This window comes from Thamnophis sirtalis, unplaced genomic scaffold (genome assembly GCF_051295495.1).
Source record: "Thamnophis sirtalis isolate CommonGarterSnake01/CBP01778 unplaced genomic scaffold, rThaSir2_p1.2 scaffold_3, whole genome shotgun sequence".
Taxonomy (NCBI): domain Eukaryota; kingdom Metazoa; phylum Chordata; class Lepidosauria; order Squamata; family Natricidae; genus Thamnophis; species Thamnophis sirtalis.
In genome coordinates, this window is record NW_028261383.1 from 144,436,748 (window position 1) to 144,452,294 (window position 15,547).

General features: G+C 41.1%; 2 protein-coding genes across 2 annotated transcripts in view; one reads left to right on the forward strand and one right to left on the reverse strand.

Moving 5' to 3' along the window:
* Positions 1–1,832, reverse strand: part of SCPEP1 (serine carboxypeptidase 1) — a 29,005-nt gene extending 27,173 nt beyond the window's left edge. Inside the window, exon 1 of the mRNA XM_087710327.1 lies at positions 1,572–1,832. Within this exon, the coding sequence (XP_087566453.1) occupies positions 1,572–1,626 (55 nt within the window). The 5' untranslated portion in view covers positions 1,627–1,832. The remainder of the gene's footprint in view (positions 1–1,571) is intronic.
* A 2,797-nt stretch (positions 1,833–4,629) lies between these two features.
* Positions 4,630–15,449, forward strand: COIL (coilin). The gene is given in 8 exon segments (XM_014054499.2): positions 4,630–5,074; positions 7,466–8,570; positions 10,355–10,441; positions 11,596–11,643; positions 13,117–13,186; positions 13,966–14,054; positions 15,218–15,281; positions 15,284–15,449. Coding segments are annotated over 8 exon segments (1,779 nt in total). The 5' UTR covers positions 4,630–4,811; the 3' UTR covers positions 15,337–15,449.
* Positions 15,450–15,547: the final 98 nt, after the last annotated feature.

Below are 15,547 nucleotides of genomic sequence, written 5' to 3' on the forward strand. Positions count from 1 at the left end.
TCGAAGACTACCTATAATCACTTTGTCTTTGAAGAAATATTTCCACCTTTCGAAGAAGTTATACAATTTAAATTTAAGTTATACTTATATAGCAGTTCTTTCTTGAGTATTTAATTTTAAAATGCTAGCTTTGAAAAAGGAGTGACTGCTCAACTGGGATGTTTCCTTTTAGGCAAATTTAAAAACTTGTTTTTAATAACTACCAATTAAAGGAGTAAATATTTTACACTCGCTTTCCAAGCAAGCCTGCTTGGCTGAATTCTGGGAATCAAAGGGTTTTACCCACAGTAGCTCATATCTCCTAGCTGTGTGCCAGGCTGTCACTAGAAATCAGAGATGTATGTGGATGACAAATACAAATCAAATACAAAAAAAGAAAAGAAAAGGGGAGGGAGAAGGGAGGGAGAGAAAGACAGACAGGAAGGAAGGAAGGAAGGAAGGAAGGAAAAGAAAGAAAGAAAGAAAGAAAGAAAGAAAGAAAGAAAGAAAGAAAGAAAGAGACTAAAAGTACTCGGCAGCTACTGATATTGCTTGCATCTGCAGCAGCTTTTACTGTAGAAAGCTAAAATCCCCCAAAAAATCCCCAAAAGGAGATGTGAAATTCCCCCCCCCGCCCCCCAAACAGATTACACTGGCTAAAGCTGCTGGGAGTTGTAGTTCACCACCCACCCAAAGTGGGGGCTGGCTCTAAAAAGAGGATCTATAAGAGATTTCAGCAGAGATTTCAGCCCAGGATTACTCATTCAGATTCTGCCACTCCGCCTACATAATAGTCTTCCATAGAGGGAGACTGCCAGAGTGAGAAAGCTCGGCAGCACAAGGCAAGCTTTTAAAATCTCAATACAAATAAAACAACAAATAAAACAACAAATAAAACAATCATTACGCTTGGGTTAGCCTCGAGATGCTGGTCAGTTTTAAATTCAACACCACAAAAGGAGCAACTCGTGGTCTACCTCCCGTAAAGTTGTGTGTGTCTGTGTGTATGTTTTAATGAGCTGTTACTAATTCAATACTGCAAAAGAGCAGTATTGTGTGTGTGTGTAGAATAGAATAGAATTCTTTATTGGCCAAGTGTGATTGGACACACAAGGAATTTGTCTTTGGTGCATAGGCTCTCAGTGTACATGAAAAGACAAGATACATTCGTTAAGAAACATAAGGTACAACACTTAATAATAGTCATAGGGTACAAATAAGCAATCAGGAAACAAGCAATATCAATATAAATCGTAAGGATACAAGCAACAAAGTTACAGTCCTGCAGTCATAAATGGGAGCAGATGGGTGACAGGAAAGATGAGAATAGTATAATAGTAAAGCAGCCTTAGTGAATAGTTTGACAGTGGTGAGGGACTTATTTGTTTAGCAGAGGGATGGCGTTCGGTGTGTGTGTGTGACCTGTTCTTGTGTCTAGTTGTCTTGGTGTGCAGTGCTTTATAGCATCTGTGTGTGTGTGTGTGTGTGTGTGTGTGTGTGTGTGTGTGTGTGTGTGTGTGTGTGTGTGTGTGTTTAAATGAGCTCTCACGCACGATTTGTGGGGGGGAGAGCCCTCTCCTTTCCAAACCTACCTGAACTTAGAGTCCGCAGCGACAATATCAGAATAATACTTTCCGCCAGCAACATCTTGACAAGGGCAGGGCAATCTTCAATGCAACAATCGTTAAGACTCCCGGTCAGCCGCGTCTGAAGAAGGGGAAGTGGCGAGTTTTGCAGTAGAGCTCCACAAGACCCTGCCCAACTCGGGAACCGCGATGTTTTTCTTTTCCCCAAAGCTTCTCACGTGATCGTTTCTGTCCTGCCCGGCCTTTGCGCGCTACGATCTGGACCTGCGGCATCCGACCGATTGTCACTGCGCGGCGAGAGCGCGAGATTCAAAACGTGAGCTCCGATCTTGGCTCTGTCCCGCGGTTGGGGGGGGGGGGCTTTCGCCTCTGCGGTTCTTTTGCTGGAAGAATCGCCATGTCCCTCTAGCCTCCGATCCTTCTGATTCATTTCTTGGACCAGGTTTGGGTACCAGGGCAATCAGACTGTTGGAAAAAGTGAATTTAAATTAAGTGAATTTAAGTGAATTTAAACTGTAACCTGTTTAGAATAGCTTTCATCCAGTGTGTTTCTTGCTGGCAAATGTAACCAACATAGGGCTCTGGCTGAATTCCACCACTGCAACACACCCTTGTCTACCTTATGAAATATTCTTCCCCTACAATCACACACACACTCTATCTTATGAAACGTTTTTCTTATATATATATACACACACACACAAGAGTTCTCCCTCTTCTCCGGCTCCACTCCTACTTATTTTCTGGAAGTCCTCAAGACCTGACTATGTCATCAGGCCTGGGAATTTCAGGGGAACCTGTGAAAACTTAAAGATCTAAACTGTTGTGTTTTTTGTGCTTTTAAAACTTTGGGTTGACTACTTTTTGACATTTATTGTCTTTAGATCTTTTGCTGTACCAGTCTGGAATCACTTCTTGTGAAATGGGCAGCCATATAAGTTGTATGGATGGGCGGAGGGACAGAAAGACAGGCAAGATGCTGCCAATTACCTCCTCTAGACCGATTAGATCCCACAGATTAGGCCTCCTCCGAATTCCATCCGCTGGCCAGTGTCGACTGGCGACTACCCGGAGGAGAGCCTTCTCTGTGGCCGCTCCGACCCTCTGGAACGAGCTCCCCGTGGAGATTCGAACCCTCACCACCCTCCAGACCTTCCGCAAAGCCCTTAAAACCTGGCTATTCCGACAGGCCTGGGGCTAAAAAGCTTCTACTCCCTTCTCGAATGGTATGACTCTTGTGTGTTTTAAATTATGTATTGGTACGTGTCGTTTTAATTTTTGTCTGCATCCCTCTCTCTTGGTTGAGTTGTGAGCCGCCCTGAGTCCCCTTGGGGGGGGGGGAAAGGGCGGCATATAAATAAAATAAACATTCAACATACATACATTCAAGATGGATATGGTTTCCTTTGTTTGCATTTACTCTGGTATGCAAACCTAGCAATGGGGTTAAATAAACCACAAGCAATACGGGAAATTGTCTGATTTGGGAACTAAGTATTTGCTTCCACAACTTCCTCATTAAAAAAAACTTTCTGAAATACATGCTCCCCTAAACCTTGCTTTAAAAAATATGATTGCAGCCTGCTCAAGAGAAACAGCAAGTAGAGGAATTCACTCCAAGATTAGTGAATGTGGCTTGTTTGCTTTTGGCTTAGTGTTTTGGATGCATCCAGTCCATTGTGGTTTATTCAATCAAATAGGACTTTAAAAAATTAACTTAGTGTTACATCTTTAGCCTATCACAGCAGCCAACATTTCTTCCAGTTGGTTCCCATTTTATTAAGTTGAATCTGAGCTGGACTGCTTCAAACTGCAAGAATATGTCTTCTGCTTTTCCACATAAAAATAACAAGCCCACAAAAATCTGGTTTATGAACATCTCCTTTTCTCTGACATTCATGTTTCTATATTATTCTCATTTTAAAATGAAAGAATATTTCTTTGAGCCATTTATTTTTTTATTTATTTGTGCCCATGTTAAAACAGGATAATTCTGGGCTGTTTACAATATTAAAAGGATAAAATTATATAAAACCTACTGTATATACCATGTGAATAAACCACTGCAATTAGTTATAATTTATTTTATTTTATTTAGTTGGTTTGTCACTTATGTACAAGATAACAGGAATAAGAATAAACATGAGGAAGAACACAGGAAATGGGTACAAATGAATGGGGACAGTAGGACAGGGAGGTTAGGCATGTTGGTGCACTTATGCACGCCCCTACTTAATGAAAGCACAAAGTGAACATTGTGCTAATGTACAAATAATCTCCACCTTAGCCTCCTCCAAATTCAAGAGTTATTATGAGCAAAGCCAAGGAAAGAATACAGACTTGATTTAGTTTAACATACTTCTATTTTACTGAAAGGTTATTTATATAAAGCAGGGGTCCCCAAACTTGGCCACTTTAAGACTTCTGAACTTCAACTCCTAGAATTTTCCAGCCAGCATAGCTGGAGTTGAAGTCCAGAATTCTTAAAGCTGCCAAGTTTGAAGACCTCTGATATAAGGGGGGGAGGGGGGGCATCCTGATCCTATACAGAAGGCTACTAGGTATCACAATGGCAGGGAGAATAAAAGTACTGGGCATGTATTTCAGGAAAATTCAGAGGGAGAATACTTTAACAGTATTGCTGACTTTCGAGTCTTTTACACATTTTGAAGATAAGTATGTTTAGTCTCCTGCAATCTCCTATTTTCCCACTTTATTTGCACACCTTCTTGGTAAAGAAAGTCGGTATGTTTCTTTGGCAGGTGACATGCTGCCCTTAGCAAGATGATCAACTAAATATTCTTCCGCACACATTTAAAAAAAACAACACGTTTCCGTGCTTTTTTATCAGCCATTTTATGCGCAGTCTCTTTGCTCGGAAATTTCCGAGAGATGTTAAACTATTCAGAGTAAATAAGGAAGTGGAATTTGGTCCCCCGCCCTCTCTTTCTAGAACGCCAACACATCCAGAGATCCTGAAAACTCCCAGCCTAACTTGATTTTTTTCCCCGTTATGATTGTTTTAATTGAAAAGCATTCAAGTTTTTTTAAAAAGGACTTTTTTTTAAATGGGGCAACGCAACAAATTGACGTGCTGGAAAAGAACCTTCGGGTTGTCGCGCTCTCGGTTTCACCGAAGCGTTTCCAAGCAGCTGGTGGTAGGCCCCGCCCGCTTTCGCTGTCGCTCTCGCGCTTTCGTTTTGCTTTGTCCCGCATGCCACGCCGTAGCTGTTGGCCCTCGGAAACATGGCGGCGGCCATAGGCGGCGGCTGCGAGGCTCCAATACGTCTCCGCCTGCTCTTTGATTACCCGCCGCCGGTGACTCCGGCCTGCGGGCTGTGTTGGCTGTTGGTGGAGCCTAATCAAGTGCGCCTCATCACTGACCTAATCAGCCTCATTCGGGAGAAGTTCGGCTTTAGCCGCCGCGCCAGGCTCAGCCTCTTTCTCGACGGGGCGCTCCTGCCGCCCACCGAGAGCGCCCGGTTGGTGCGGGACAACGATTCTCTTCGGTGGGAGCCTTGAGAAAGTGAAAAAAAAGGGTCTGGTGGGGACACTACACCTGGGCTACGGTGGTGGGGGAAAACAGAGGTTCCCTCGAGCGGCTGCCTACTTTGGAGTGAAAACAGAGATTTTGGCTATTCGGTTTGCATGTTGGCAGATTTATTTAAATTTATTTTAATTTTTTGAAGGTTAGCTTGATCCTGTTCAGATTTAGGCCGGAAGGTGCCTTCCAAGTACTTTGAATTGCATCTTCCATTACATTCACATACAGTGATGGGGTTTGTGATGTCGTCGAGTTACAACCACAGTTGAGCCCCAAATTTCTGTGGTTAATTGAGGCGTTTGTTAAGTGAGTTTTGCCCCATTTTACGACTTTTCTTGCTTGCCACAGTTGTTAAGTGAATCGCTACCATTGATAGGTTTTAGTAGCCTGGTTGTTAAGTGAATCTGGATTCCCCATTGACTGCTTGTTAAAAAGTCGCACATGACCCTGGGACACTGCAACTGTCCTAAATATTGAACCGGTTGCCAAGCATCTGAATTTTGATTACAGAGATGCCGTAGAGGTTATAAATAGGAAAAACGGTCATGTCACATTTTCCAGTGCTGTTATTACTTTGAACCATCACTGAACAAATTGTTGTAAGTCGAGGACTAGCTGTAGTTGGAGGGGGAATGCTGCCGTAAGCCAAGTACACCATAATTATATAATATAATTATACAACTATAAAAATTATATAATTATTTAACGTGGCATTTTAAAGTTAGTACATCTAATGTGGAAGTAAGCCCCCATAAAATTATTTATCATCTAGAGCAGGTGTTCCCAAACTCTTGGAAGTTTTAAAGAAACTTTACTATGCTTATATTAGCAAGACTTTATCACTCTTCAGGTTTGGTCTCTGTTTTGCTTTGTGGAAGCTCATAAAATTTGAGAACGCTGTGATGGCTAGATTAAAATGTAATGTGGTGTGAAAAGCACCCCCTCTCCAATACATGTAAGCACCACTCATTACCAAATCTATGGGATTTCCTCCCAACCCTAAACGTGAATTAATTAAAGTACCCTGATAAGAAAACATTTACAGCAAGCTTGACCCTGAGTGGCATTAGAAAGCGGAATCATTGGGCAGGAACCTGTGGGTCTGAACCCAATTATTACTATTTACTTACCATATCTCAGAGATAATGTGGGTGCCATGCTGACCTAGTAAGAATGAATAAATAATACTGTCACATGGATGTCTTTATCCAGAACATTCCAAGGTTGTTCCATCCTTTTCCCTCGTCTTCACAATAGGCCAAAGGCATTTGTAAGCTCTAGTTCTGCTTTTGCTCACGGCTGTTCAGCGAAATGCAAAAGTGTTGCTGGGAAGCCAATATGTACTGTCTTGTTGTTTTGCACTCTAATAAAATTATGTGGTATATTCAAAATGATTTGGTTGCTTTTGGTGAGCCAGGTTTTGGCCACAACAGTAATTATTACAAGTAAGCAATACTCTGACTTGCCCAAACTTGGCCTTAATGATATTCATTTTATTTATGGAAGCTGCCATACTAATTCATTTATCATATTATTAGGTGATGGTAGTGCTCATTTTGAGAAACTGTGACCGAATGGAAATTATTTGTTCTTCCAGACTGCGAGCCTATATATACCATTATGAGATACTGTATAAGCTGTAAATATAGAGAAGGCTTTGCACATTATGTTACCGTATGATTTTTTTTTTTGTTTAATGCCCAAACAAATGTAGCATGGTTCAATAAATCACGGCGTTGTGTGATATCATCCCACTCATGTGGCTTACGTTTAAGTATACATATATAAAACTATTACTTTTAAGGCAGAAAGACTAAAAAGAGAATATTGTACTGAGATCAGTATTCCTAACCTGTGTCTTTGTTGGATTATAAGGCCAGCTGGATGGCTTTCATTTTTTAGCATGATACTATATAAAACCGTGATGGCAAACCTATGGCACACATGCCACAGGTGGCATGCGAAGCCCTCTCTGCGGGCATGCAAGTCTACCTCAGCTCAGCTCCATCGTGCATGTGCGTGCACTTCCCACCAGCCAACTGATTTTCAGGTTTGCCGTGCATGGCAGGAGACGTGTGTTAATGGGGGGGGGGTGTCACATGCACATGGGGGGAGCATCCCATTTTTGGTCCCAGGAGGCTTCAGGGAGGCCTGCTAGGCCCAAAACGGGGTGCAGGGGGTCACGTGTGCATGCACGGGTAGACTGGGGGAGCATAGGGAGAGTCACGTGCGCAGGAGCTGGGGCATGGGGGGTGCTGCATGTGCGCACTTTTGGCACATGAAGACAAAAGGGTTAGCCATTTACTCATATAAAACATGTTGCAACATTGACATTTTCTTTTCTTTCTGGATTTAGAATCAGATTGGAGGAGATTGTTGGAGTGAACAGTTACAACACAGTCACCAATGGTTCTAGTACCTTGTCAAAAAAACAAAGAAAGCGACAGTGGAAATTGGAGGCAAAGGACTCTGAAAATGAAGATAAGGAGCCCAACAAAAGTAAAAGTAAATGGAATTTTGAGCACCAAGAAGAAAAATCTACAAATATTCAAGATTCTGTGACATTGGGGAAAAAGAAAAATGCGGCACCTCAGAGGAGTCCTATGATGGACACTGAGAGTAGTAATTCTCATTCCAAGAAACCTAGGGGGAAAAATGAGCAGAGGAAAGGGCAGGATGCAAAGAAGAAAGCAAGTACATTTCCATCAAGGAGCACCTCCCAGAAGACTGAGAAAAATCTCAGTCAAAAAAGCACAAAGGGAAACACAACAGCACAATCCAACGCAAAGAAAGGCAGATTCTCTAGTGAATCCTCTACATCGTCATCTGATAGCGACTATAATATACCAGGCACAAAACAGACCAACACACCTGCGCCTAAAGGGACATCGCAACACATTAAGAAATCACCATTGGCGTCTTTAAAAAATCTTCCTGCTGGGAAACCTAAAGACAATGTTTCTCTTAAAACGGGACAAACCAAGGAAACCAAGTGCCAGTCCTCTAGTTCATATTCAGATTCTAGTTCGGAGGAAGAGCAGCAGAGCAGTAACCTGAGAAATAAGCTACCATATCAGAAGCAAGAAACGGCGACAGGCCATTCTTCAAAGGCTGAGCCTAAAAGCTCCACATCGGAATCTGATGATAGCTCTGAATCTGAGACTTGTGCTTTAAAGAAACAGAAGGCAAATGCCACAGGCAATCTGTCTGCCACAGGGAATGATGACAAACAACTTTCCGATATCTCTTGTGGGCTAGTTTCAAACCTGAGGGAAAACGGAAAGGGGCGCGGAAGAGGAGAAACCCCCTTTTGGAGAGGACCTAGAGTTCGTGGATGCCGTAGGATGACCAGGGATAGGGGAAGGGGAGAACGCGCTCATTTTTTCTATAATGACAGTAGCGAAAACCAGAAACAAAAACAGTTAAACGAAGCAGCCACAAATGCCTCTGTTATTATTCAGGTGGGTGTAACAGTAACATCCAGTTTATGATTCCATGGATCAGCAGTGAAACATTCTTATAAAAATAGAAGCCATTACATACCTGTCTTTACCACCAAATGGTGGAAGTCTGGTTCCTAATTTTATCTGCAGAAATCAGAGTATCAATTGAATGTTCTACATTCTGACATTCTCTAGAAACTGAGAAGCAGGGTAGGAGGCTGCTGGGGTTTTATTCTGAAGTTTGGCATTTGATACAACTGACTAAGAATGTTTCTTGGCTACATTGTTTTCCTGTTATCTTTTCCTCCTTTTATGTTGCATCATTGTATAGTCAACACTGGTAAAGTAACCCTGCCTACTTTTTTGTACAATAGGCCAGTTGCACATGCTCCTATGTAATCAATAGATTTTTGCCAGTACCTTTTTTCCCCTCTAGGCCAGAGTTCCCCAACTTTTCCGGCTGCACAGACTGGTCGGGGGTGGGAGAGATGTAGATGATTCCGCATGAGTGGCGGACACAGGCGCATGCTCCCTCACCATTTCTGTAGACTTGTTCCGAATGGTTTAAGGCCCGGTAGTGAGCCACGGCCCAGAGGTTGGGGACCCCTGTTCTAGGCTGTAGAGAAAATCCAGTACTTTAAAATAATTATCTGCCTGGAAGAAGTTGCATCAACTAGAATCGTGAAGAGTTTGCTATCCTACTTAGGAAAAGGTAGAAGAACACCTGAGTGTTGCATGGGGTGAAAAGTAGTCTCTGGAATTTATTAGAAATCTGTTTTTAACAGATTTCTAATAAATGCTGCAGGACAGAATATTTTTTTATGAAAAAGTTGAATTAAGGGAACTTAATTCTAATTTTTGTTAATTTTAAAAAATTCCAATATAGGATCACTCGAATAGTTTCAAAGTGTTCAGATCAGTGTTTCTTAGATTTTTTCCCCCCTCCAGTCATGGATCACTAAACATTAGGAATATGCAGAGACTAGCCAATGAAACAAGCCTTACATACGCCATACATTTACATTTTAAGAGCATGATCATTTACGTTTATCAACAAATGTATGATTATTATAGTTCAGCGGTTCTCATTCTTTTCTTCACCCTGAATTCCCTTTTAAATACCTTTTGGGGCCATCTGCCATTAAGGCTCAACTCGAGATTTAAATCATAACATTTCATGGACCACCACAACAACATCGCAGACCCCAGGGTCTTCCCACCCCTCCATTTTAAGAAGCTTTCCCAAAGGTGCTTTTTCAAGAGGCAGTTCCAGTTGCCTCTTGAAAAAGCACCTTTGGGACAACCCTGACCTGGATGACTGAGAACCTCAATAGACATTCAAGAGGCCTTGTAAAATTTTGTACCAAAAACCTTCCTGAGTGGGCACTGAGCAGTAAGTGGTGTGGCAACTGCCTGTGTGCACATGGGGTGGTGAAGCTGAGGCAGCAATCATGAGGTAGCTTGGGTACACCACACTCTGGATAATTATTGCCTCAGAAAATTGGAGGAAGAAAAGTAGACAGGCAGATCTATTCCTCTCTCCAGCCTTCTGAACAAGGATTCCCAGAATATGGTCTGTGTGGAAGTGTCACAAGACTAGAAAGGTTTTAATTAAAATACATACCACACTCACTATCTCTGTCAGGCTTCATTTTTCATAGATAAAATACTCCAATGAATGGGTACTACCATCATTGTCACGGCAGCTAATGTATTAAAGTAGACCTTAATTGGGCAACTTTGCATTACAACATTTTAGTACTTGTTTTGTACTGATGATTGTTCCAATGATTGTTTTGTAGAATCCCGTGGAAGCTCCGAAAAAGGACTACAGCACACTACCTCTCTTAGCTGCTCCCCCACAAGTAGGGCAAAAAATTGCCTTTAAGGTATTCTTTCATCTGTATAATATGAGGTGGGGGGATGAAATGCAAATATTAATTGTGAGGCAGGTGGAGTAGCATATTCTGGTGGGTTTTTTTTAGGTAGATTTGTTCAAACATGATTGATTAAACTCCCCACACCAGAATTGTTGGTTTGCATAAGACACTAAATCGCAAGCAGTGTTTTACAAAATACCGTGATAGGAAGAAGCCTCAACATGGTTTAGCATTATATGTGTACATGGTGTATTTTCTCTGCAGGTCCAAAATTGGATTTAAAAGTTGGCTCCTCTGTATGATGATGGAAGCTTCTTTATAGAAGAGAAATGCTGTTCTGATGTGTAAAAAAGAGTATTTTCAATAAAAACTAGCATCACTTGAGAATTAGGATCCTTGTTATACAGAAGCCACTCAATCACCTAACTACTTTGATCTTGAGAAGCAAAGCAAGATAGGATTTAGTTATTTCTTGGATGAGAGGTCACCAGGAAATCTCATGAATATTCCTTGGACTGGGAAGTAAAAAAAAAAATCATTTTGGAAGTTTCAAGCCTGTGGCAAACCACCTCTCTACTGTTGCTTAGAAAACAACATGGAGGTGTCCATGAAGTCAAGAGTTGAGGTCGACCAGAGACTTTAATTTTAGAACTTTTTTCTGCCCGTACCTGTATTAATTCCCCACCAAAGAATTAATTGGTTCACAGGCTGCCCCTTCTCTGAAAGATTTATATATCTTTTTCTCCCCTATGTGTTTTCCTGGAATGTTTTACTTGCCTTACTACAGTGACATGTACACAACAATTCAGAGACAGGATTGTTTATCACTGGCGCTAATTGCCAGAGCCTGCTTGGAGTTATGATTAAATGATTTCGGGAGAGCTATAGGTTCTTCTATCTCTCCTGAAGGGTCATTAATTTGCTTGTATTGTTAATGGAGCTTTTCAGATGGGGTACAGTGTAAATAATTATTAATATTATTGTGCATTGAAAGTTATCAGAAGTAATTGGTGTCAACATTTTTATTTTATAAAGGGTTGTTTTTAATCAATAAAGCTTTTATTACTGACTTTTAGTTTCTATGCTAACTTTAGGTGAACAATATAATTTGAGGAGGCTATACCTGTATCTGGAGCTTAACAGTTTGGGTTTTTTTTAAACAGCTTTTGGAATTAACCGAAAATTATACTCCTGAAGTATCCGATTACAAGGTATTACCATCAACTTTACAATGTAATTTGATGCTACTTTTCTATTTATTAAGTATTGCTGCTTTACTTTTTAAAGCAGCTGTGTTAGTCTGTGGTAGCAAAAAATCAGAAGGAGCACCTTTTCTGAATAACATGTTATAGTAAAAGGCCTAAGCTTTTATGAGCTGCAGTTACAAGCTAATTCAGATTTTCTCTTGTAATCTGCATCTGTATAATCATTCTGTCTCCCCCCCCCATCCCAATTTAAATCCTATGCATCAGATGAAGTGAGCAACATTTTCTAAAAGCTTAGGCCTTTTAATAAAATTGTTCCTTTGAAAAGCCACATTGTCTTCTGATCTTTTTTGCTTTGTTGCCAGTGTTAATTTTAATATTGAATTAAGCAGGTGAGATGGCGATTGGGGTGGACTGTCCAATTTGAATCTTAATTCTGTGCCCACCCCTCCTGGTTGTCTCCAGTAGTAAAGGTGCTTGTCTAATTTACAGATAGCATTTAGCAATAGCATTTAGACTTATATAGCACTTTACAATGCTTTGCAGCCCTCTCTAAGCTGTTTACAGAGTCAGCAAATGGCCCTCAACAATCTGGGTCATCGTTTTACCTGCCTTGGAAGAATGGAAGGCTGAGTCACCTTGAGCCTGGTGAGACTTGAACTGCCAAATTGCAGTCAGCCGGCAGGCAATAGAAGTAGCTTGCAGTACTGCACTCTAACCACCGCACCCCCACAGCTCATTGGAAAGATTCTTGAGATAACAAATACAAAAAACTATAGACCGTAGAGCATATTTTTGTTGTTATTGTTGTTGCTTGGTAATTTATCTTTCTTAACTCTATTTTTGTGATGGAAAAAAACAATCCAGGAAAAGACAAACCAAAGCTATTGAGAGCAAGAGTTTCCTTATTGGAATATAGAACAGTGATTATCTGGGTTTCCAGACAACTTGTCCAAAAGCACGAAAGACAGATTTGTAAAAGATTATATAGAAAAAGATACATGGCCAAAAAATGAATAATTAATGGTATTTGCATATTAAGTGAATCTGGCTTCCCCATTGACTTTACTCATCAGAAGGTCACAAAAGGGGATCGCATGACTCCAAGACACTGCGGCCATCATAAATATGACTCCCCAAGTGTCTGAATTTTGATCATGTTACTGTGAGGATGGTGCAATAGTCACACAAGTGTGAAAAACAGTCACAAGTCACTATTTTCAATGCCATTGTAACTTTGAATGATCACTAAATAAATATCTGTACTTAGCAGGATAAGGATTAGGATGAATTGCTCTGATTTAAACAGCTTCCCCATATAATAAAAATCCCTATTGTTTTTAATGCTGCAGGCGCCTACTGGGTGCTTATTTTTACAATAACTATAGTAATAGAACAATTTATGATACAACAAAAGACCACTGTGTTCTCAAATGCCCTTACAAATGCTGTTATTTAATTTTTCCCCATATTTTTAAGGAAGGAAAAATTGTCAGCTGGAATCCTGTTAATAAGCTGCTAGACCTTGAAATCCTTTCTTTTTCTTCTGGTAAGTCATATCCAACATCTTAAATGGTTGTTCTTGTGAAGAGGGAACACGGATTATTACCGTTTATAATGGGATTTTGCAAAATTAGTCTGTTTTAAAGATAAAATCTAGCTAGCATGAGAAATATCTCACCTAGGATGAGCAGAATTTCTTTTTCTTTTGCAGGCCTCTGCTGGGGCGGAAGCTAAAGAGGAGGGCGTGTTCCTTCTCTGTTCTGTTGATGGAATCTCTTCCATCAGTGGAATCCATTCATTTACACCAGGGGTGTCAAACTTAATTTCATTGAGGGCAGCGTCAGGGTTGTGTTTGACCTCAGGGGAAGGGCGCATGAGGAGGCAGGGTAGATGTGGCCAGCTTGATGTCACACATGTTGGGGGCGTCTGTGGTGGACCAAGCGCTCTGCCAGTGAAAACAAGTTTCCATGCTCCGTTTTAGGCTGGTATGGCCTCTTGCAACCCTCTGGCAGAGAAAATGCAGCTCGGGAGGGCCACCTGTGACCCTCGCAAGCTCCATTTTTGGCTGCAACGGCCTCCTGCAGTTCTCTGCCAACGACAATGGAGCTTGGGAGGGCTGCACATGGCGCTCCCAACCTCTGTTTTCACAGGCAGAGGCACCTCGGCCCCGCAGGCCAGATCTAAGCATCCTGCGGGCGGAATCTGGGCCCTGGACCTTGAGTTTGACACCTCTGATTTACACCATCTGTTGACAAGTCCTACAATTTCCTGTCACATTGCAAACATCCCGATGTAATTTACATTTTGTTGTGGTCTTTTTTTTAGTAGCAAAAGAGCCAGGGAAATTTGATCTGGTTTACCAATCTGAAGAGGGTGATGAGACAATTGAATATGCCGTATCTCAGGACAGGAAGGTATGACAGCACTTTCTTGAAATTGCTTGACCATCTAAGGCTCTCTTTACATATGCTGCAGTGCCTGTGCAGGGAGTATTTTTTTTGTGGGTAAAAGTTAAATTGCCTCACAGAGAGAGAGAGAGAGAGAGAGAGAGCGGAACATGAAAGGGGAGAACGGACATTTCTCAATTCAAGTTTTTCTTGGGCAGACCCTTTTGGGGCCACATGTCAGCAACATTTGGAACTGGAACCAGTATTGGGGGGGGGGAACAGTTCCAAATTTGGTCTCTCATGAGTCAACTCCTTGCATCCCTTCATTTACACATATCTGACATAATTCTTCAGTTCTGTCTCTCTGCTGCCCTTATATTTATTTTCCTGCTTCTCTCTCTCTCTTTTCCATTTATACTCTTCCTTCTATTTCCCTTTCCTTCCCAACTGCCCACACTTTGAGGTAACGTGTGTGTGTGTGTACACACAGACATGCTTACAGATAATCCTCGACTTACAACCATTTGTTTAGTGACTAATGTTACAACGGCACTGAAAAAAATGAGTTATGACTATTTTTCTACACATACGACAGCAGCACCCACATGGTCATATAATCAAAATTTGGGTGCTTGGCAACTGGCATGTGTTTATGACGGTCGCAGTGTCCCTGGATCAACCCTAACCCTTCTGAGACCTTCTGACAAGCAGTCAATAGAGAAGCTAGAGTTACTTAATAACCATGTTACTAAGAACTGCTTTGATGCACTTAACTGTGGTAAGAAAGGACATAAAAATGGGGCACAACTCCATAACAACTTTCTTATTTTGCAACAAATGTTGGATTCAATTGTGGCCGTAAGTCGGGGATATCTGTATATCAATTAGAGGAGATGACCAGATACATCCTTTACCTTAAACCAACTGTGTTAAATGCAGTTCAACAACTATTGAACAACTCTACACTAAATGAAAGGTCGTGGCCACAACCTAACTTGATGCCATTTGTTGGTGTAACTGGAATGACTGTGGCTTATATTTTTTGCCTTTGCAAAGAGTTACATGCGCTTTGATAAAAGTTTTGCTCATAAAGGAAAACTTACATTGTCTTGCAGTAATTGAATGTCATTCAGTTGGTATCTGCTGACTGCCTCAATTTCCAATATTTCATTTATTTTTTTCTCTTTTAGATAACTCAGAGTTGGGAGGCATTAATTGAACCCAGATTAATAATTGACTCTCCAAGTAATGAATCTGACCCCCAAAAGGAATCCCTTCAGACATGAACTTGCCTGGCCCTCAGCTGTGAATATAGTATGCCTGAACTGTGTGTAAATGAATTTTGAAGGATTTTTTTTTTCAGTTTCTGTAGACGGCATATACATATGCTTTTTCTAAATAAAAAAATTATAACATGAATAATATTGAGGGGATATATGTCATTTATTAATGTCTGGTATGATGTCTCAGAAATTAATTTATGCAATTAAGAACATTAATGCTTGGAAAATACAGAGACC